Raw genomic sequence first — 25,125 nt, 5'->3', positions numbered from 1 at the left:
ATATTGTAAAAGAAATATGTAGGTATTGCCCCTCGATGGCAATATAACAGAGACTTATCCCATATACGTTAAACACCTACTTGCGGTCACAGACTATAATTTAAAGAAGAATATATATTATAGTTAACACTTTTAAATGACATACGTATTATGTAGTCATATGTTTCAAAATACAATCAAAACTACATCTCGCATACTAAATTTATATTAAACGGAAGTGGTTAAGATAAACAAACTATTCCTTTTTACTATAGACGCAAACTCTTTGTTGATATCGCATGATTTAATTCATTAAATGTAGTACTTATTTAAATCATACTGTGGGTCTTTAGTTTTTCTCAACTTAATTTTATTATAAATACAAACATATTTAAACGATATTCAACAATATTGAATAATATATACACATAATATCAAAATATACTTGCGTAGACACGTGTTACATTTATGAACAAATTATAAAGTGAAATTACTCGTCAATAATATTTTGTAGGTACAAAAGGTATATTTTCCAACCTATTTAATATCAATATAATGCAACATTTTTGGGTACTTATACATATTTTTTAACAGTGAGACCTAAAAAGCCGAGACATTTTTCCGAGTGCTGCATTTGCAGCTGTTGCTATTGATTTTGAGTCAAACCTATCTGTATATATATATGTTATATTATATTTAAAAAACGACCATTAAATTGCCATGTGAATTTCCATAATACGTACTATATATTTATGTGCTGCAGTAATGATAATGACAATTTAAAATACACATTATAACACATGTAGAAAAATTGTCGAGTAATGTATGTATATATGACCTCGGCAAATTATATGATCAAAAATCGCACACACGACACACGTCATTTGTTAGCAACGCACAATCGGAGAATTCATATTATCCGTAATAGTCTATTGTTTTTTGTTACAAGTATGTAGGTTTAATGGGGTCTATGACATGTAATGTTTAGAAAATTTGGAATATGACCTTATTTAAAATAAATAGAAATATTAATAATACCTATATTGGAAGAGGTAGGTATATAACATATTAATACTTATTGAATACTATTTTTTTTTATAGATTATTATTATTAATAAATATTTATTACTTTTTTATTTTTTCAACGTTTTATTATTTACTTCAGTGGATGAAAAATATTATAAAAAACGCTTCGAAATTTAACTAATATTAAATGTATACGAAAAAATAGTACCTATAATAATTAAACAAAACTATGTATTTATAATAATATAATAATTGCTTGAAAATGTTTTAATAATAATATCAATTATTATGATTTAAATATCAATCGCCAAATATTATAAAATTAAATTCATATATTTTGATTATAATATACAAATAATATTTATAGTTATTCATGAAGTATTATGTCAAGTTCAAATTAATTTCACAAAACAGTATAGCGTATGGTAGACGTAATTTTTTCAATTTTCTGGGTCATTGATGATGATGTATATGTAAGCCTGCCTGTCTTCCACGCTGTATTTTATTACGTAGGTATGGCCATATGAAATATTTCATTAACTATATATACTGAACAAAATATTTTTTTTTTTGTTGTTGTCATTACAATAATTTAACATGATATAATGTGTTTATAAAATTGTTCACGTAGAATTTCTAAATATTAACCGCATAACCGTATAATTCTAAAAATTCTTATGAACGTTTTTAATTAAAATGTCATAAATGGAATTTATTATTAATATTATACTTAGTGTTAAATTTAGGTTTGTTTTATTAAATAATTTGATGTAACTCAACTCTATTTATAAGCCAAAGCATAAAGTGCACGTTAAAATCGAATATCCATGTTATATATTACCTAAACCAAAATAATATAACATTGTGTATAGACCTAGATGTACAATAATACAACATTAAACACTTGATATCCGAAAGCACTCAATAGGACTATATCTTAAAGATGAAATCGGCATGCTTCCACAACAAAAAAAAACATTGTTTCGACGTACGGTCTGGTGTACGTTGGATTCCTTCTATTTTTACATTTTTCTTTTTATTGCAGCGTTTATATGATTCGCGGTATAAAGTCGGACATAAGGCGAACTCCTGCTGCTGCTGCAAGCTGAGATATATTCTAAAAATACGGAACATCTCATGCCAACAAATTAGGTGATATGCAAAATGCTGCAAACTCGTACTATAGAACAATATGTCTCACTCTCGAGTTACATATCCTGATATATACGATGATATAGTCACATTAAACTTCATCGAGAATTTATAAAAAGAAACGGAAGAAGACAAATCTTATCCGCCATGTATCCGTGAGAAATCTATTTTTCGAGACTATAATATGATAGAAAAAATGTTCAATCCTACAACGGCGACGTTATCGTATGACCTGCAATACCTATATATATATTATATACTCAGAGGCTACAGTAGACGACAGCGACTAATGATATTTCACTGACTTTCATTTCCGCCATGCCCAAAATAGGAATCACAGCTCCAGGACAACATTCTTCAAAGAATTTGTCTAGTACACGCGTATTGAGCGGGAAGACAATGCGCACACGTTCTGACCCTTTGGATGATAAACAATATTGTCGGGACCGGGAAAGCATGTGGAGTTCAAACCTACAAATGTCGGCCGTGTATCTTATTCGCAAAGGTTCAAATTGTTTACTTGAAAAATAATAATTCATATAAACCAACGGTAAACAAAAACACTACCTAGTTCGTTGGTCATAATATAAAAATAATTTGAAATATTATAATGATTGACTATTTATCATATAATGTATATCATATTGTGGTTGAAATTATTGGCGTGAACAGAGTAATACTTCACGCAAAAGAGTCGTAAAATATGAAAAATATACTGAAAACGGGTTATTTAATATACTCCCCTGGACATGTATGTAATATGTATATTGTATGTTATAATTGAACGATATATGAACGTACGTTGCAGAACCCTGGTGTACCCCTCCCCCCATGATTTAGGGATTTTAATTTGGCCGGGCTAAGCGACGTCATGGTGCATTTATACTCTATTATGAGTAATGACCTATATACGAGAAACAGTTCCAGATGTCTTCCGCGGTCAAATTGTGCACTGCGAGTACGTAAACAACCAACTCGTTTGTATTATTTTTATGTATATACATATAAATAGGTATTATTCGTATATTATATTGTATTAAATTGCAATCTTACATTCTCATAGAAAAACATAATTTTCTCGTATATCACGTCGATAACGGTCGGTGTTTTTTGCGTAGAACATACTAAAGTCTCGTACGATAGAATTGTTGAAAAATTGAAAATACTTGCTTATTATTAGTTGTTTTTTTCCGACTAAAATGACTTAACATCCGAGGATAATATTGTTTTAGTGTTCGTTTGAAAATGAAATTTTGCCGAGAAACACTATTTTCTCGTATACAACACGCGATAATAACGGTTTTAGTAAAACGTACTAAAGTTGGGTACGATTGAATCGTCGGAAAATACTCGCTTATTAGTTATTCTTTAAGAAAATGATTACCCAATGTCTGAGAATTATAGTGTATGTTTGAAATAATTTCAATGCCTCATAATTTTGATATACCCGCACTCAAATGCATCATATGCAAATATCACCTTTATAATGTAGGACTGTAGGAGCACGGCATATTATAATAATATAATAGTATAAGTATATTTTACGATGGTGTTTGTTGATAGTTTACGAAACTCGAATGTACGATTAAACTTTTTTTACAGCACACGTAGACTATAAAATTTGTTAATTGTCGTGATCAATATTAACACAGTATACCTATATCAGTGCTAACAATTTAAAAGTTAATTGTTTGCTCGGGTTTAAAAAAAAATTCTTAGAATAAACGTGATTAAACTTAGACGTTAACCGTACACGCGTGCTATCGTTGCAATTATTCATATATATACTAAACGAATTGATTATGTCACAAGCATGTTGGTCGGCGCCTACAGTCGTATTTCCGATACGGCGTGACGGCCAATCGCGTGCCGATTCGAACTTTATTATTTCGTACCTATAAATGTATTATGAGTATCGCGTAAGCCCGGGTCACGGACTTCACGGTAGGTCTTCTGTTTATTTTTTTCGTCGGGGGGGCGCGATCGTCAAAAACGACAATATAAACGACAATATTAGCTATATAGGTATATATAAGTACGCGTATTATACAAATAATCGGCTGTTAAGACGGGGTCGTGTATACGGATATAATAATATTATATGGACTCGACGGGTGGGTCGTGGGTGCGATCCCACCGCGGTGGAGATCGGTAATAACGATTAAATACTTTACAGGACCGGCGAGGGTGCGAGGACTCGTTGATCGTAAACCGCGTCGTAACGACGTGTGGCGTACCTGTAACAGGGCTATGACGATCCTGGTGGCGCCGCTCCGGACGGCTATTGTGCTGACGGTGGTGGCCGGCGGCCGGGCGTCGCGGTCCATTCCGCGCCGGCTGCGATCTGTTTTTCACCCGATCGCGGTTAACGGGCCCGGACGAGGCACCGCGTCCGATGTACGCGCGCACGCTGATCCGACGTCGTCGACGCGTTGCTCGGGGGGAACGTCGTTGTGGCGGACGGCACCTGACGGCAACCTAACGCGAGCGGAGGGGGTCACGCGCACTACACAACCGATCGGTCCACCGGGTTCGGACTGACTGCACGCGTTCGAGATGACCACAGAGTTACGTCGCCGCACCCGCCCGCCCGCCCGTCCACGACGCACGACGCGACCACTCCGCCGCCGCCGCTGCCGGTTGTTGTCGGTGTCTCGCTCTCTCGTCTCCGGACCGCGGTCTCGCGCGATTCTCGTGATAATAATAATATTATGATTGTTTCGCGGCCGACCGAGTCGGAAAAATTCGATTTATAGATCGAGACGGAGAACATTTAAAACAAATTACACCGCCGATCGGGACGCGACCGTTCGACGTATTATGATAGTGAATCGTACCTATGCAGTAAGAATTTTTTCTTTTTTTAATGCGGACGACTATGACTTGTCTTTACGACACCAGAATGTCTATATACGTATGGTTATAGATCGCTAATGCAAATAAAGAATAAATTAGTACTTATTTGTATGGGTATAGTTAAGTGCTTAACATTTTGACAATATTTATTTTATATTATATAATTACTAATATGTTATACACAGCTACATCTATAGGTACTTCATACGTCACTAAAATTACTTAAATTACATCTAAAAAATATTAATGCATTAAGTATCGTTTTAATTTCAATATATTTTCTTTGAAAGTTAAAACACAATTAAGCTTTCACAAATTGTTTTTCTATACTAACTACTAAGTAAAAAATGTAAATTTGTGGCCGAATGAGAGACTTGGGGAGGCATTATATTTTTATTTTGCCTGAGTTAATTTTTAGAAGTTCGTACATAAAATTATACGTATTTATCGCGAACGCTGTAAAGGATCAGAATTCGTTTGGACTGAGAAGAAAAATACATTAGATTCAGTACACAATATTTGGATACATTTGAATGTATCATACATTTTACAGACCCGTATTTAGACCAATATTTAATATTAAGTGACACTTCCCTCGTAATAATTAAAATCTTGAATTATATAACAAAAATAACAATTTTTCGAAACATTAGTAAATTACGCATCTAGCGCATAATATATTAATATGCACTAGTTCTGGAAACGTTTAATTGGACACTATACATATAAGTTATAAACTTAAGTCACGTTTTATATTTTGTAATTAGGTAATTTTATACTTAGGTACCTACATTATTTAATTTAATTAATGCAAATTCGTATTTGTCTACTATAAGTTATTGATAATAATTATCAGATAATAAACGCAGAACCTACGATGTGGTCTGTAGGTTATTCGGGTCGCGTGACAGTGACGGACACATTTGTGTCTTGCGCAACAATCATACCTAAACATCCTTTGATGTTCATTATAAAATACCGACAGCGTTCACTGAAATTATACTAGGTATGAACTAAACGATACACTATACTACGCAAAAATAACTAAAATTCAATCTAATTAAGTACAATAAAAATAGTATTAATCTTGATACCAAAAGGATAAAATATAATTCATTTTACAATTATTTGTATGATTTATCTACCAAGATTTCTTTTTAAATAATTTCTAATTTCAAATATAAATAATTCATGGTATAAAATGTAGTTGGTTTAATATTTATATTTAATAATAATATAATTTTTAATTAATTAAATCAAGTCTAGACGTGTCGCTAATAGGTGACTTTTTAATCAACTTCTTTTGTGTCTAAAATTCTACATGCTCTTAGTAAATCTTACTAAAAATTTTTGTATTGATTGTTTTTTTCAAATAGAAACAGTTAAAAAGTAAAAATGTTGGCTGTTATTTAGGTATACAGTATCTAACTGTACAAAACCACAAGATAGCTTAAAATATAGAAATAATAATGCAGCTTGTTATATATTTATATTATTGTGGTCCACAAAACTTAAAACATTATTATAAACTAATAACTTATAGTTATTAATAAACTTTTTTATATTTTAAAATACGAGAATATTTTGTTATATATGACTAGGTAATAAATATAAAAACAGAAATGGTAATAAAGTTTTAAAAAATCATTATTGAATAGTTTTTTCTACACCACTTTTAAGTTAAAAATATATAGCCAATCAAATTTTAAAAAGCCAAGCCATAACTAGATAAATAGATTGTACTATATTCGATGACAGATTTAAAGGGTTAATGAAACCAGAGAGGAACTGTTGCATAATGAATAGAGCGAGCGTGAAGCTGACGCCTGCTGAGATAAACATTTCAAACGTGATGACATCAATAACGGATTTCAGAAATTAAAAACTTACGGAACTTACGGAACTTACGACACTAACAACGGTAACTTATATGTATTTTATACATAAAGTGGGTGAGTGTATCTAGCAATAGAAAATGGAATGAGAAATTCTGTCCCAACTCATCATAAATAGTATTTTTTTGGGTGCAATTCATGAGTTTAAAAAAACAAACAATAATAAAATCAACCACATTTTTAATCATTTTTCATTTTTTTTTTTCTATATCTCAGAGTAATTAAGTTTCAACTTTCACATTCCTTTTTTTTAAATATATATATATTAACGTTTTATTATTTATAGATAGCATAGATTATTATTAAATATCATAATACAATATGTAAACCTGGATAATTTGGCTAAATATTTCATTGGACACACTTTCGCCTTACCCAGTTACATTAGACAAAACTGCACTGCATATTTTGTGTCACTAACTTATAAACGAACTGACAATAATGCAAAATAATAATAATCGTCATACAACGTTGAGCATTTTACAAAATGATTGTTTTCCAATTTTTTCTATAATATCGATAATTTCAACACATCAAGTTCAAATTTTTAAATAACAATCGTACGAAGATGTATATTATTAGCTGTCTATTTTTACAAAGAACCTGTGATAATATACGTGACATCCTACTCATAATCCGCAAGAAACGGATAGTAATACTATAATTATATTATGCCGTCGTGTCAAAGATGATTAAGAATTGTATCACCTGCTCAACACGATTACAATAAAAAGTATTATATTTTGTCACACCTACACCGAAAGTTTAATTTTCGATGCATGTTAGAAAATGACCTCTTTTCGTACGTCCAACGAACAATTAATGTTTTTCCCAACAGACAGACGGAAAAATGAAAATTCCGGAATGCAATGGGTGAAAATTGCAAATGCCCAGTACTCATTAGACTGCTGAGTAGATACTACTATCCAAATCAAATTATAAGTTGTAGCTAATATTGTATTTACTATTTATTATTATTGTTTTTTAACTTATTTCTGAGTTTCCTGAATTCTAATATCATTCGTAATGGAGTGAAGTCACGTGTAGTTAGATGAAGAAATAGCATAGATATTTAGCTTAACAGTTCTTTCATCATATATTTAAATAGTTAACATATAATTTTCGATAATTTATCACTAAATTTAAGAGTAATATAAATGTTATGTTAAATATTGATTATAACTATCATACAACGTGACTATTTTAACTGTAAACTGTAAACATTCACGACTAGATGTTAAAAAAATTTAATTTTTAAGAAAATGTATAAAAATATTATTAGATATTATATTGTTAATTTATTTATTTATTTATTATTATTTTTTATTTTTTGTACTGTACTTAAACTTAATATATAGCCCATAAAACAAACTTGTGTTTTAAAAGGGAGCTGCAAGCAAGTATCAATATATCATATATAATACATAATATGTATTATCATTTATTAGTGTAAATTGTATATTGTTTTGCTAAATAAAATTAATTATTATTTATAGCAGTTAGTTATTATATGTATTATATTAATTTGCGTAAATTGTTAATAAATCATTTAATTTTTGCCTATGATTTTAAGTTTTTAATTAATTTGTGTTATTGGAATTTAATTGTTGTTTGATTTGCTTTCAAAATTTTGATAAACGTAATTATGGAACTTTTAACATACAATATGCTTATTACTGTAATATATTTTACTTTTTAATTTTAAAATAATTGCAATTTTTGTACAATCAACATGTCTCAAATGTTTCGATTACACATTATAATAATTTGGATTCCAGCCCGTATGTGGTCTATTGCAGTTTTTATGTAATGAACTGTATACCAACACGTACACTTGTAAAGTCTCACCATCAAAGTAATAAATATTAACGATGTAGTTAAAAAATAAAACAATAAAATAACTATTATAACCCTAGTATAACTAATTCTTTGACCTCTTCTTAGATGCATCCGTCACACAAATGCAATAAAATAACTAATAAATATACGCTTTGAAATGTACTACAGAATGTTGGCTTAAAAATAAATTAGGTACTTACTTTAGGCTGTTTTTCAGTTCGCAGTATTGGCGTATCTTTATAAATATATTCGCTAGTTTCCACACATCCTCGAACAGGCGAAAGCATTAACTTTCTAGTCTGCAATACTTCTCGGACAACGGTATCCGTATCATACTGAAAAATCATAACATTTATAACTCAAAAGTCAAAATATTCAAAGGAACATTAAATATTAAACCGTTTACACATTTACTTTATATAATATTAATATACTAATATACTATTAAGTACAGTGGTCGCCGCTTATTGGACTCACTCTGGGACCTGACCATTTCAGTCCATTAACTGAATGAGTTAATAAGACGAATGACCCGAAAAAAAAATTTTAAAATGCTTAAAATTGAAACTTATTTACTTAAAAAGTATTAACTGAGATTCAAAGTTTGTATAAAAATATGTAGCATTTAAAAATAAAATAAAATAATAATATGTAAATTGTAAGTATGTGAACTCTAATTAATTGTTTGATAAAAAACCATTTAGGATTGATTGGATATCATGAAAATGTAATTTATTTTATCTCCGCGATAAAAGCAAAATACCGGTACCGACTCATATCGCATTTATTTTATAGTATTTATAGCATGTTTATTCTATGTATGTACATATTTTCTTTATTTATCTAATTTTCAAATGACCCTCTATTAATCGGTGTGTGAGTCAAATATACGAATTTTTTGCTGTGTATTAGTATATGTGCAAATCGGGACCAGCCATTTTGAGTGTAATAGGTTAATGATTCAATGATTCAATTAACAGTAAGTCCAATAAGCGGCGTATTAGTTGAGAATCATTTATAAAATAAAATCATTATAATTTTATCAATATACACAGTGTACCTTATGATCTTTGAGTGCTTAGGATATTTCAGTATTTGGTAAGTTATTTAATACTAACCATTATAATTAATATGTAAATATCGATGCAGTTTAATTCAAATTTATATAATATTACAAAAAAGTTAAATATTTTTAATGTTATAATTTAAAGTAATAAAAGATGATAATATGGTTAATATACGAGTATTACCTATGTATATTTTAATACCTAACATAACATAAATAATGTTTTTTGATGGTTAGGTGAATTTTATTTATGTATATGCGTAAATAGATTAATATAAATGTTTACGTTGTATTAGGAATATGCTAACATTTAGATATCAATAAATTATTACAACTATTTTTTTTTGTATATATAATTATAGACACTTCAGTGTTTACATTTAAGTATAAATCGTATGCATTTTAATAAAACATATTTGTTTAAAAACTTTAATGTACAATATAATAATAATTATTGTTATAATAACTATCATACATAGTTAATACTTTTTATTGTCATTATATATCAGAGTGTTTTTAATAACTCTTGAAACTATACTCAGTGCTTAAATTGAAAAATTATATTAAATAAAATATAAAAAATTCTTGATTATACACAAATAAAAACTTACTATCCTGTAGTGAAAATAATAGTTTTTATTTGTTTTATTATTTTAAATATTTTAAATTTTATCCTAGTTTATAGTAGTTATATGATACAATATATAATATCACGCGGAAATGTAATGTGTTTTTTTAAAAGTAATTTGTAATAAAAAAGTAAGGACATACTGTCATACTGACACCCTGCTTCCCCGTAACAATAAAAAATATTATTAAAAGTATATAAATATATTAGTAGGGTCTATAAAAAAATAAAAAGTAATAGGAGATTCCTTGTACTTCTGCGTTCTCTTTCGTCCCCCCCCCCCTAAAAAAAACAAAAATCGATTCGAACTTTGACCATACCCTAATGCTATAAAATCATTAAAATGTCTTATAGTACAAAATATTTGTAAAACATGTTTACTTCTTCGTCTTGATCAGAAGCGGTAGGTGTACACGAACCGTATGAAGAAACTTTTGAGCTTAAACACTCCGAAACGGTATAGTAATCATCATCGCTCTCCATTATTCTGTAAAAAAAAAAATCGTTTAACTATAATAGTCATAATCAAGAATAGAATTAATGCTGTATAGAAATTATAAGCAAAAAATATATAACCACTTCCCGATAAGAAAAGAAAAAAACAGTTGTATATTTTATGCTTATATTAAATAATAATGAGATAATCTGTCGATTTCCCGAAGTATTAATGTTATAAGTTATAAACCAACTTGAAAAAAATATTATATTATTGATCAATTGAAAAAAAAAACTAATAAACTTTAAATTTTAGAAACTAAATCATGTGCCTAGACGGAAATAGAGAAATATAATTACATTTTTACTTAAAACTACTTTTTGCATAGAGTAAATAAAAATATTTAATTGTTTTTTTAATTTCTATGATAAATTAAACACAGAACTTTTTTTTACTCTTTGATTACGGTTGTGCGTATGAGACACAGTAAACCATAAAATATAAACAAATATATGCAATAAACACTCATTGAATCGTTACACTCAAGTCTCAAATTATTAATAATGTACGAGACATAATTATTATAAAACCATAATAGACTTTTAACCATTCCATTGTTTGTTAATAAGCAAGAAAGGTATTAAGTTTACGAATAAAAATTACATAAAGTTAAGATTCCGAAAAAAACATTGAATTACCTATGCCATGTATAAATATATAATTATCAATATTATGCATCTATAACTTGATAGATAAAAATAATGTTTCCGATACAGACACATTAAAATAATTATATACTATAACCTTTAATAAGTAGATAATTACTATAAACGTACTTAAACACTTCAAAGAGAAATAATTAATGACTGCAGTTGTAAAATATGTTGTTGCGGGTTTTACTCGGTAATCATTAGTCACGATCGGAAAATCATTATGATAATATAGCGTTACTAGGGATTGTTTTGTTTTATATCAGAGCTTGTTATTGTGTGTTATCTAATAACTGTTGTGCCTGTGTATTTCACAAAAAAAGTTTTCTTTTATGTACCAATGAAAATACTTAAATATTCAATAAACACCAAACATATTAACTTATATTTAAAAACTTTCAAATAAAAGTATTTAAATTTTTTAAATGCATTTTAAAGTATTCGAAGTACGGCCTACAGTATTGATTAAATAAACACATATCTATCGCGTTTTTTTAATATTGTGTTCTTTAAAATATACGTTAAAATTTATAGCTCACACGATGTACGATGTATCGTTTAAAATATTAAACACTCGTGGGGTTTTACAAGAAATCTGTATTACCTATATTATTGTTATTTTAAGCCTAAGCCTCTCAAAAAATGTTAAACTGTTGTATTGGCTATTTATCTATAATAATATTAAATGACAAGAAAAGAAACAAATGTTATAGTTATTCAAAAGACAAAATGACGGAGACGTCATAAATATAAGTAGTATTAATAATTCGTAATATAACTTAATATAATTTTCTATTTCACTATAAATATTGTATATATATTATGGTTTTTCTAGTGTCGCTCAATGTAGTTTGTCCTTGTAAACATTACAATTCGATTCGACATACACGGTGCAAGCCAAATATTATATGTATACAATTCTACTTTTAAAATGCTTTTATAAATTATTAGCTCAATAAATTGGCCATTTGCCTCACAAACCGTTAAGTAGGTAATGCAAAAACAACAAATTCAATTTTCAATATTCTGAATTCTCACCAAAAATAATTAAAACTTAAATAAACGTGACTGAAAGTTAAAAGTGTAGCAATAATGTAGACCGTGTAGTCCGTAAACGTTTTCAAAAACATTAATATTTTAAATAAAGTATTCGCAAACACTCGAATGGCGAGTATACTACATAATATACACATTTAGTTGTGCACGTATCGAAACAAACGCAGGCGCTTATTATGTAGGAATAGGACGTTTTACAGATACTAACTATAAGTTATTTGTACATTTTATAATTTTTTTCAAGATTCGGACACTTGGGTTAAGTTTGAACATGTAAAATATGCATCGTTATAACAAAAACACAACAACGGAAAAAAAAAAACATCGGAACACGGCTTTGTGCGTCGGCATTTCAATCTCGGAAAACCGTCGTTGCGGCGATCTTTTTTGGCAGATTGCCGGGGCACTGCGAGATTGGAGAAAGCTTCTTCGGGGTTCGTATTTATAGCGTACAATATCTCGGATATTCGCGCACATGAACACACATGTCGAGTCCTAAAAACAGGATCCACTGCCTAGGCCAGACCACCAGTATACGCGCTGTATTATACCCACTATAAACAATCATACGTATACAAAGCATATGATAATAATTATTATTGTTATATACGGTACACACATAAATGTATGTATGTATATATTATGTACAAGATTCGGTTGTACATATAACACTAAATCTATATATGTATATTATATACCACGGGACTGAACGCGCGGACTCAATTTTATGCGTGGGGATTATACGTTGATTTCAATTTATGAGTATCTTTAATTAACTGTCTACAATGTTTTTTACGAAATCATTTAATTTACTATTTTTTATAGTTAATTTTAAAAACGCCTACCGCAATAGGTAGAATAAAAAAAAATATTCGTAGAATACAATTTATAAAATATAGAAATACGAGTAGCTTATTTTATTTTTTATAGATATTATTTTATATTATATATGTATATAATATATAATATAAAAACACAAGATAATAAAAAATATTATAAGACTTTGTCAATGGGAGGCAGCTGTTTCCGCGTCAGACTAGCTGTAGACTTATCACGTCACACTGACAATTTATATAATATCAAGACGATAATATTTTGTATAGACTATTATTCAACACGCCACGCCATGCACCATCGTGTCTTATTTTTTTTCAATTCCATATTAATCCCTTACGAATGAATTAATCGATCAATAACCAAAAAATCCACAACGAAGTTTAACGCGTAAATTTAGATCGTGTGAACGTGTCGATATAAATAAATTATTATTATTATTATTATTATTATACGAGTCGTAAGTATAATATGCAGCTATAATAACTATATTAAGGTAAAATGTTAAATATTTTTCTTTAGGTATAAGCAATATAGTAATAATTAAGCTTAAATACATAAATCATATCAATAATACTGTATCTACTTTGTCTGAATAATTTTATTTTTAAAATGGTTACTCGTTAATCATATTATTTTATAAAGTTTATTTTTCGAATTCAATTATATTCTGCGTTATAGTATGGTTTTATTTCATTTTTATTAAATAATATTATTATGTCCTATTTGTGAACGATGAATAATACTAATATAATGTCTGGTACTCTGGTTAGATTAACTGAAGAGATAAAAAGTAAGACCACTATCATGGAGGTTAAGATGATTCAATAGAGAACCCTAAATTAATGGAACCAGTATGGCAGTACATGTTTACTCAAGGGGTGGGAATGCATACTTGTTTTTGAAGTGTCATCTGGGAAGAATCGTGTTATTATAAAGAGTATTTTTCAATAACAGGAGGTTAAATATTTTCATCGTAATAACGAACATAAAAAATCTCTAAATACTTTGAAATATTGAGATTAATATAACATATTTATTTTGTATAAATAAACGAATGCCGAACAGAAAAATTCAAGTTTATGCTAGGTATGTCTATCAAAACAAAATAAAAATATATATAATTATTCCGAGATTACAATATTAGCGCCTTCCTGTTATCTACTACCGATAATTATTTAATATATTATTAGAAATTAATGAGGGTTTAAATAATTTTTTAATTGATAAATGTATTTAAATATGTGTGTAGTTTATATATTTGATAAAACAGTTAAATTACTTTTGCCTTGTTAAAATGTTTTACATTATACGATTGAACGATTCCTTGTACCTTGTTTTGATACCTTCACTCCTACAGCATGTATATTGTATATACTTATAGAGACTCGAAAGACATAATTCCAAAACATAAAAGTTAGTATCGATTTGTTTTTATATGCGACCTCAAACTGATCTATAAAAGTATATTATAGAAGGCATTCTTAAACAAATATCAGCTATCTGAGTCATTATGACGTAATAATAATGGTAATAAATAACAGACATCGAGAATGATCAGTGTTATTATTATAGTATAGTAGACTAGTATAATACTATAATTTATCACTTTTTTCTGTTCTAACCTTTGGAAATTATAAAATGTTTATAGTCAGATATAGGTAGGTAGGCACGCCACTGTGTGGGTAGTTTGTAATATCAATATGTATATATATTAACCTTGTATTGTAACTATATGTGAACATAAATATAACATAATATAAAATTTGTTCAAAAAAAAAAAAAGAATTTTTAGAATTGTCTTATTCTAATTCAATTCCCTAAAAACAATGATTTATTTAATTATCCAATAAAAATGTATTATTTTCTAGTATTTTAGAAATCATTTTAATTTGTAGTGTTTGTACCCCCATATAAATAATTATACATTAATCTTTATTGATTTTTGATATAATTGTTACTATGTACTGCAGTTTCTCAAGTTCCTGTTACTTCTTCAAATAATCATTTTTTAAAGAGATGTGGGAACAATAAAATTACTAGAATACAAGATAATTTCCTAAATTTAAAAGTACCTACCTACCTAGTTATCTACTTAACTAAAATACATAATATTTTGAAATTTAAAAATACGTATTTTAAAATAATTATATTAACCTTCATCTATGGAATTAAATGCTAAGAAACAATATTTAATAGTTCAAAAGAGAGGCAATTTAGTTATAATTTCAAGTCCTTCTCTAAAAAATAAGGTACAAATTAATTTTAAAAAAAATTTTCTTCGTGAAAATTCTTAGCATACGAGGTGGATAAGATTCGATAAATTCAATTAAAACTGTTATAAACAAAAATCAATAGTTGCACTTGTAAATGTTTAATAAATATCGAGGACAAAATAAAAATAGATACATATTATTATATATTAAACAGTAAAAACACTAAATTGTTATATTAAATTAAACATGGCTACTTAAGTTAAAAAAAAAATAAATAACCTCCGTAAACCGATAATAATATTATGAATATAAGTTAACAACTAGGTACTATATGTACAAGGTAGGTACTAGGTATATAGTATTATTGACATACAATATATTGGTGCGATTTGTACTTACAGTTATATTATTATGCAAGTACTTAAATGTTCATCAGCGTTCAAGTGTGAGGTTTAATAGTTTAAAAATAATAATGTCATTAATTACTAGTAGTATAATAAAATACATTAATAATAAATAGATACCTATATAGTTTTTTTACAGCTGCACTATTGCCAATAAACCGTTGAAGACACTTTATAGGAATTTATTTAAACTGATAATCGCATATTACGGAAAACCGGGTAAAGTTAACACGACTTTTATTTTATTTTATTCGACAATCCCGGACACTGCAGCGTTTTTATATTACAAAATATTATACAGTCTTAAAAGAGTATTATATTACGACACGGCGAACCGTTAATATAACACCATGTACCCGATTTTATACAGTTTTCAACGAAACGAATAATTCTACACATACGCAAAGCAAATCTGTGTGTGACATAAATGTGTATATTTATGCATTATACGTATAATACATGATTAGATGTACTTTTTGTCACAATATAATATATTATACATTAAATAAAGAACGAAAAACTATAGAAACTACGACTATATAAACGTTCAAACGACCACGATACACATTACACACTGGTGGTCGGCATAACTGAGAGACACCTCTATGAAACGTTTTTTTTTTCTTAAATATTGTCATTTTATAAAAATATATACACTTTATAGCGAGAGTCGCCCATAGCCCGACGAAACAGTGCCAAAATTGTTTATTTTAAACTCTTCCCACCCAAATTACTTACATATCATAATAATATCACCATCGTATACATTATTGTTATATAATCGCTAAGCAAACTTTAAGATTTAAGTACCAACAGTATAAGTGTCGAAAAAAATGTACCTACCTATTATTATTTTTGAATTTAATATTAGATCAATTCACTTTAATTTTAAATTTAACTAATAACATGCAGATTTGCAACGCGTTGTAGGTTTTTTATACGTTTTGTTATATTTGTTTTAGTTTATAAACCTATGTAGACAACACATACGAGTTTGATGTCCTCTTAAAATATAAATTATTAAATTAATTAATTTGTCAAAATGAACTATAATAGACTTTAATCTATAATCATTTATAACATAATATAGCTTTTGTAATAGTTTTATGTTATTTTTAAGACTGTACCAATAAGTAGGTGTATACAAGGTGTCGTATAGGCAGCCAATAGGTAGTATTTAATAAAAATACATCGCGAAATAATTTGAGAAGAAATTAGTGCGGCGAATGTTAATAACTGATCTAATTTGTGAACTAAATTTGTTATGTTTGCAGGCGATTAGTCTACCTATTATTATACCAGCCGGGCAGTCAGCAGTCATCGCCAATAATAAAATGAAACATTTTTTTAATTTCACAACACGTGGCTTTAAGCTAAAAGTGATAAGTAACCTATACTATTATAGATACTAGAGATAGTTAGGATGACCAGCTTTACTTCTTTAAAAAACGAAACAAACAAAAAATACATAATATATAATATGTCGTAGGCATATAGTCAAAACAGGCATTTTATTAATTGCTTAGGCATATAGTCAAAGAATTTAATTTTTATGCAATTTCACTATAGGTCAAGACACTTAGCCAAATGCCTAGTAATTTAATAAAATGACTAGGCATTTAACTAAAAATGCCTATTTTAAGTCAGTCAAATAATAAAAATAAAATATTTTGTATTATTTTAAACATTTAACTATATTTTCTATTAATTATTTATTGCTATTATATATATATATATATATATATATATATAAAAAACTATGTATTATTTCTAAATATGTAAAACTCGTAGGTATATGAAATATATTTAAGTTCGTGTTATCTATAATAAAAATCAACAAATTATAAACAATATGCATATTAGTAATAAAAAAAAAATTAACAAAAATTTGTAATTATAATATAACCTTATTAATAATTTTTTATACTAGTACTATCATATCTAAATAATAATTACCTATATATATATATTTATGATTTAATTTTTAAAACAATAGTATCGATGTGCACGAACTTAAATATATTTCATATACCTACGAGTTTTACATATTTAGAAATAATACATAGTTTTTTTTGTATAATATATAAAATAGCAATAAATAATTAATAGAAAATATAGTTAAATGTTTAAAATAATACAAAATGTTTTATTTTTATTATTTGACTGACTTAAAATAGGCATTTTTAGTTAAATGCCTAGTCATTTTATTAAATTACTAGGCATTTGGCTAAGTGTCTAAACCTATAGTGAAATTGCATAAAAATTAAATTCTTTAACTATATGTCTAGGCATTTAATAAAATGCCTGATTTGACTATATGCCTACGACATATATATATTAATATTTAGCCTATACTCGTATGTTAATTAATGTTAACTCTAAAAAGAATATGTATAGATATTTTATTGTAATATTATTTAAGTGATTCACATCCAGTGTGTGTATGTCAACATGACAAATATATAGGTATACATATATATGCTTACATATAATATAAAAATAAAAATTATAAATTCCAAAGTCCAACCCCTCGCTATAAGTTAAATATTTATAGAAATATCCGAGTTTTATAGAAATGTATTCACAGTGAAGCAAAATATTTTTGTACCTTTACCTGTATCATAAATCATTAAGAACAATAATATAAAATCACAAATAACACGGCTTAAATGTTAAATAGCAAATTGCAGGTGAAGATCAAAACAATTAAAAAAAAAAAAAAAACTAAAAAGAGTATCTGCGTAATGTTGTAATATCTCTAATTAAAATTAACCTAGATTGAATACATTTAACCGTAACATTAAAATTAAAGTATTCAAATTTTACATAAAATATGTGTAAAAAACTAAACAAAAACAAATATTTCAAAGACCTATAAATATCATTAAAATAAGCGAAATATTTTGAAAATTAAATTATGTAAAGAAAATTTCAATCTAAATAACTGGTGACATTTTCAAATATTCACGACTTACGCTGTATTTGAATAACAAAAAATATTTAAAATTGTTTGATGATAAATTGTTAGGCAATTTCGTAAAAATTTTAATTCAAATGCATATAAAATTTTTCCTATAATGTTGTTTTGATGTTTCGAGTTTTCTCTATAACTATTTGAAAGAAAACTTATGAAAAACTTAGGGTTGAGTTTTTTAACCTTAGATATAAAAACAAAAAATGTTATGATTTTCAACTACTTTTGATATGTTTCATAAAAATTTTAACTTTAAACAGTTAAAATGTTTACGAAACATGTCAAAATCGCAAAAATATGCAAGTAATGTAATTTTGTAATTGAAAATGCATACAATTTATACTTTTTATATATAAGGTTAAAAAATTCAACACAACATTTTCTTAAGTTTTTCTTCAAATAACTATAGGTACTTAGCCAAATCTCGAGCGTTATTATTAAAGAAAAAAATGTTTTAAATTTTTACGAAATCGCATAACGATTTATCCACAAACGGTTTTAAATATTTCTTATTAATCAAAGTTGTAGATATTTGAAAATGTCACCAGTTATTTAGATAATTTTCTTAACATAATATAATTTTTTAAATATATCGCTATTTTGTAGTTAAAAATGTATAACAACTTTTGTATAAGTAGGTAATTAAGAATTGAAAATGTAATACTTAATGTACTAAATATTTTACTATTTTAGCAGTTAATAAAAAAAACTTCCAATAACAAAATTCCTTCACCATAAATTATTAAGAGACGCTACACCCGTATGCGTTGTTTCCGTCTGACAAATATAAAACATAGCAAAAAATATTTTGCTACTGGAGAGAACCGAGAATGCTACAGTCATATCTAACTCATGTTTTACATACGACGGAGGCAACACATAGGTAGATACTGGTTTAGCGGTCAAGAATAGGTAGATACCCAATAATGTTACCTACATAGTCATACAGGTATTATTGTAATATCTTATAATATGATTTGTCTTAGGTATTATACATAATATAAAATAGGGTTGAACTTAGAATATTTTAGGATCATTAACTCATCTTGTAATGTGGACGGAGGTGATGATCCATGTTGTACTCTAAGTCTGATTAACACCCTCTTATAGAGCCCAATAAGGGTTCTGCTACCTATATACCAACTAGAAAGATATAGAGGATTGTACTAAATATATTGAGTAAATAAAATAAGTAATCAAATTTCAATGTAGATATATATATTACCTATGTTTAAATAAGTACAATAATGAGCTTCATATAGTTAAAGGTACCTAGCAATATTGTTTTTTTTTTTTTAATTTAAAATTCAAACAACTAAATTTAAATTCAATTTTTTTTATCTTAACAAACCTTTATTTTTTGTGATTCTCAATAAAATGTAAGTACCCAAGTAGCCAAGTTACACAATAAGTAGGTACTTACATGTTTAATATAGGAATCGCAAAATATGTATATTAATAGTAATAACAAACCATCACTGATAAAAGTATGATTTTTAGGTTTAAATGAGGACAAATGGAGATAGGTACTTACTTGAATTTAATTTAAATCTTAACAAATTTCCAAATTCTCATGTGGAAGTTTTAACTGTTGTTTTTGAGTCGTACAATGTATCAAGTATTTCAGTCGGCTTAAAATATATATCCCATAAAACATATTTAGGTTTATATTAAAAACATATTATTGTAATGTTTAATAAGAACTACAGTCGTGTGTCAGAATATCTAAACCAATAACCAATTATCTATATCGACCAATGACCATACTTTGTAATGTATAATATGCAAAACTGTAAAAGAAATACTTACCACAGGTATATAATATGTGGTACTTACTAGTATTACACTATTACCTATGATAATATTATCACTTATATTTTGTATATAATATTGGTATTAAACACCTAAAATCTACCAACCTTATAACCACTAATAAATCATGGTTAATAAATAAAACAGGATCATAATATTAATGTATACAAAATTATTTTTAATTAAAATATTATTATTATGTAGTATATTTTAATAATCACATACTGACATAAATTATTGAAATTGTTCATAAATTATTTTATTTAAGATCTTTTAATTAAACTCAACTCTTATCTAATTCTTAGACCTAATACAAAGCTCAAAAAATTAAATTGAACTGTATGCATGTAAAAAGTATAAAATTAAATTAAACATTTTTAAGCATTACCTATATAATCTTGTTTGCTTAGTACAAGTAATATTCTTTAAATAGGATAATTTATATTGTTCTTATCACATTTATTCATTTACCCGTTTAAGTAAAATCAAACACTTTTATTGATGCATAGAAAGTTGAACAATTAAAAAAAAAATACATAGGTAAATATTAAAATATTTAAAATGAGTTATTTTTTATTTTTCATTCCTTCTTTCTGCTTTTTTTGTTTTTTTGTATCTTCTTCGTCGATGGGGGCTGATTTCACAAATGGTATCTCATCTTGATATCTGGTTGGCAAATACTTTTTCAATATTTCTGGCACTTTGATACCTGTTTCGGTCTGATAAGTCTCCAAAATAGCACAAATCACTCTGGTTGTAGCACATGCAGTAGCATTTAACATATGCACATAATCAACTTTTTCATTCATTTTTTTAGTTTGGCCATATCGCACAAGTAACCTTCTTGATTGGTAGTCTAAACAATTACTGCAAGATACCAATTCTCGGTATGCTCCAGATCCTGGAAACCATGCTTCTAAGTCAAGTTTCTTGGCTGCAGCATGGTTCAATGCACCTGACACAATGTTAACAACTCTGTAAGCAATACCTAAATCATCATAAAACTGTTTTGAATTATTAATCATTTCATCAAATAAAATCCAAGATTGATTATCGAAAGGAGAAGTTAAAACAAATTGTTCAACTTTTTCAAATTGATGTACTCTGAATATTCCTCTTGTATCCCTACCATGAGATCCAACTTCTTGTCGGAAACATGTTGAAACTCCAAGATAGCGAATAGGAAAAGTAGCTTCAGGTAACCATTGGTCACGATGAAGTGCTGCTATTGGTTGTTCAGAAGTCGCGATCAAATATTTTTCATCTAAAATATGGTCACCAACTTTTTCACTACCTTTACCAATTACCTTGTATAATTCCTCGTCAAACTGAGCAAGTTGAGCAACTTCTTGCATAATTTCTTTTCTCATGAAAAATGGTGTATACAATGGTTTGTATCCCTTGTCATCCCATCGGCGTAAGGCTTCTTGAACAAGTGCAGTTTGTAAAAACACAGCTGGACCTTTGAGATAATATCCTCGAGTGCCTGATACTGTAGTTCCTGCCTCAGCGTCTACACCGTCGATCATGTGAATTAGATCTATATGAGAATACTTTTTCTTAATCGTACAATCTCCGGCAGTGGCAACAATAGCGTTTTCTTCTTCGTCATTGCTTATCGGAACCGATTCATGCAAAAAGTTACTGATTTCTTTAAATGAATCGTTTCTTGTTTTCTCTACATCAAGCAGATCTTTATCGTTTTGAATTAAGGCACCGTCGATAAGTACGCGCACTTTTTTGATTTGTTCAACCGATAACGGTTTCAAAACGTCGACTGTGATCGCGTCCAAATCGAAATCAGACGCGACTTCACCACCATCGGCGGGCTGCGGTTCCTTGGATTTGATCTTCTCACCAATGGTTTTGCTGCAGAGGTTTTTCAACTTGTTTAGATTATCCGCCTTGAAACGCAGCTGTCGCCACTTACTGTCAGCGTCGACGACTTGGTCCACCAATTTCGGATCTTTAAAACGTTTCTTTTGGTTTTCACGAATTCGGTCAGGGTTTCCACCCTTTTCCGTCCGAAACAAGTCCAAGTCAAGCACCATTTTTTCACGCTGTTGAAACAAGAGCTGCACAAACGACTCGACGACGTGTCTTCGGACTTTCAAAAAATAATAATAATCAGTTAATAAGCAATGTAAAACGATAAAAACATAACCATCAAATTGAGGACGTGTTATCACCTTATCGACGAACTACAATTTCTTCGATTGATAGTGCCGTGATACTTACGCTATCTACTCGGCTGCATTGGTAACTGCGAGTGTCTATTATTGCTATTATAGATCACAGGAGACAGTAATTGCTTAATGTTTATCCAGCGCCACGGTCGTGGCGCAAGCTAAGTAAAAAAAATAAAAGCGGCGGCACGACAGTGTATATTATCTCGAAGCAGGAGTTTCACATTAAAACCGTGTAAATTTCGGTGTTTTTTGTCAGATGAGATAATTAATTATCTACTGAATCAATTTATACCTAGTAAATTGCAAAACATGAGGAAAATCATGCAGATGATCCTTTTGTAAAAATCATAAAAATCGTACTGTTAGAAATTAAGTTATCAAAGGAAACGTGAAACATTTTTAATGAAAAATTGTATTGAAATCTGGAATCACGGCGGCCGCTTCTCGCGTTGTCGTGCCGACCGGGAAATAAACACTAAATATGATATGTTAAATAACATTAATATAATTAATATTAATTAATATAATTATTATTATTTAGGTATAAATGATAAAAATTGGTGATATCAAAACAAAAACCCTCCGTCTAACTCCGTGTAAAAATTAGCTAAGTAAAAAAAAGAAGAAAAAAATCAAAAAAAAAATCATTGTATAACCAAAACTTTTTCGCTTCATATAGAATTTATAAAACCAGTAATTTCAAAGCACTATAAAGATGTGATATCATAAATAAATGCTAAGTAAACTGAATTTAAGTATATTTAGTCTGTTTCGATAATTTATTTACTTGGCGAGGAAATTTTTTACTTCATACGATACAATGATACAATATAAGAACCGTGGCGCTGGATGAATAATTAGACAATAAGACATTATAAATTAAAAATATTACAGTTAACATTTCTATACTAATCAAAATAATACTCTACAACAATATAACACTTTACACTGTATACTCTATATTAATACTAAAATTTCCTCGCCAAGTAAATAAATTATCGAAACAGACTAAATATACTTAAATTCAGTTTACTTAGCATTTATTTATGATATCACATCTTTATAGTGCTTTGAAATTACTGGTTTTATAAATTCTATATGAAGCGAAAAAAGTTTTGGTTATACAATGATTTTTTTTTTTGATTTTTTTCTTCTTTTTTTTACTTAGCTAATTTTTACACGGAGTTAGACGGAGGGTTTTTGTTTTGATACATTACATATTAGATCATATTATGCATTTATGTAGGGTGACTTCAGGATGGCTTAGGCCGCTTAGGGGCCGTACTCTTACCTCCCTCCTAAATATTACGTTATTTCTAAAAAATTATTTATCATTGAAAACAAAATTAAAAAAAAAAAACTTATTAAACCATCAACTATTATAGACACGTACAACAAATTCGTACAAGTACTTATTACTAACTTATTCTACGAAGTACAAATAAACTATAATAATAGAAAATATACTATGGTATGAATGGTATGATATTATTATGATTTATGTATATTATGACTTAGCCTTTCCACGATCAAGTCTTTGGATACAAGTTTTATGTTGAAAGTCAAAAACAGGAGCTGATTTATAAATGAACAAAAATAAAAAAAAATCAATAACATATTATGTTAAGATTTTTATTTTTTATTTTTTTATTACTATTTTATAATTTTCTCCAAATGTATTTATTAATGATGTATAAGTTATTTTTTAAAAATATTTTGAATTTTTTGAGCTATTTATAGACAACTAAAATTTTCGATTTTTCTGAGAGTTTTTACATACCTACATTTAATTTTTTGAGCATTGTATTAGGTGTAAGAATGAGATTTAATAATAATCAGAAGAAAAATAATTAGAATTAAAGTTGAGTTTAATTAAATTATCTTAAATAAAGTAATTTATAAACAATTTCAATAACTTATGTTGGTATGTGATTATTAAAATGTTATTACTTTTACTACATAATAATAATATCTATTTTAATTAAAAATAATTTTGTATAGGAACTGCTAAAATATTTTTTCCTACTACCTATAATAACGATCGAAATTTTTG

The 25,125-nt window shown here is 27.9% G+C and overlaps 2 protein-coding genes across 6 annotated transcripts in view; both read right to left on the bottom strand.

Annotated features, from left to right (window-relative positions):
- Positions 1 to 16,675, bottom strand: part of LOC114128165 (muscle M-line assembly protein unc-89) — a 54,866-nt gene extending 38,191 nt beyond the window's left edge. For 2 of the 5 annotated variants that reach the window (XM_050206227.1, XM_050206238.1), the window contains exons 1-3: positions 16,218 to 16,668; positions 10,823 to 10,928; positions 8,948 to 9,082 (exon numbers count right to left, since the gene is read on the bottom strand). In XM_050206227.1, coding sequence (XP_050062184.1) covers positions 8,948 to 9,082; positions 10,823 to 10,924 — 237 coding nt within the window. In that variant the 5' untranslated portion in view covers positions 10,925 to 10,928; positions 16,218 to 16,668. Of the gene's footprint in view, positions 1 to 4,394; positions 4,709 to 8,947; positions 9,083 to 10,822; positions 10,929 to 16,217 lie in introns of those variants that run through there. The other 3 variants (XR_007605761.1, XM_050206244.1, XM_050206234.1) reach the window with 3 other exon arrangements.
- Positions 16,676 to 21,363: 4,688 nt separating this feature from the next.
- LOC126551881 (serine--tRNA ligase, cytoplasmic) lies at positions 21,364 to 23,018 on the bottom strand. Its single transcript, XM_050206262.1, has one exon. The coding sequence runs from the start codon at positions 22,932 to 22,934 to the stop codon at positions 21,450 to 21,452; it is 1,485 nt and encodes a 494-aa protein (XP_050062219.1). The 5' UTR covers positions 22,935 to 23,018; the 3' UTR covers positions 21,364 to 21,449.
- Positions 23,019 to 25,125: the final 2,107 nt, after the last annotated feature.

Source organism: Aphis gossypii, chromosome 1 (genome assembly GCF_020184175.1).
Source record: "Aphis gossypii isolate Hap1 chromosome 1, ASM2018417v2, whole genome shotgun sequence".
Taxonomy (NCBI): Eukaryota; Metazoa; Arthropoda; class Insecta; order Hemiptera; family Aphididae; genus Aphis; species Aphis gossypii.
This window is presented reverse-complemented; position numbering and strand designations above follow the sequence as displayed.

Bases quoted from the DNA above. Each gene is read 5' to 3' on its own strand.
- LOC126551881 (XM_050206262.1), bottom strand. From the start codon at position 22,934: ATGGTGCTTGACTTGGACTTGTTTCGGACGGAAAAGGGTGGAAACCCT.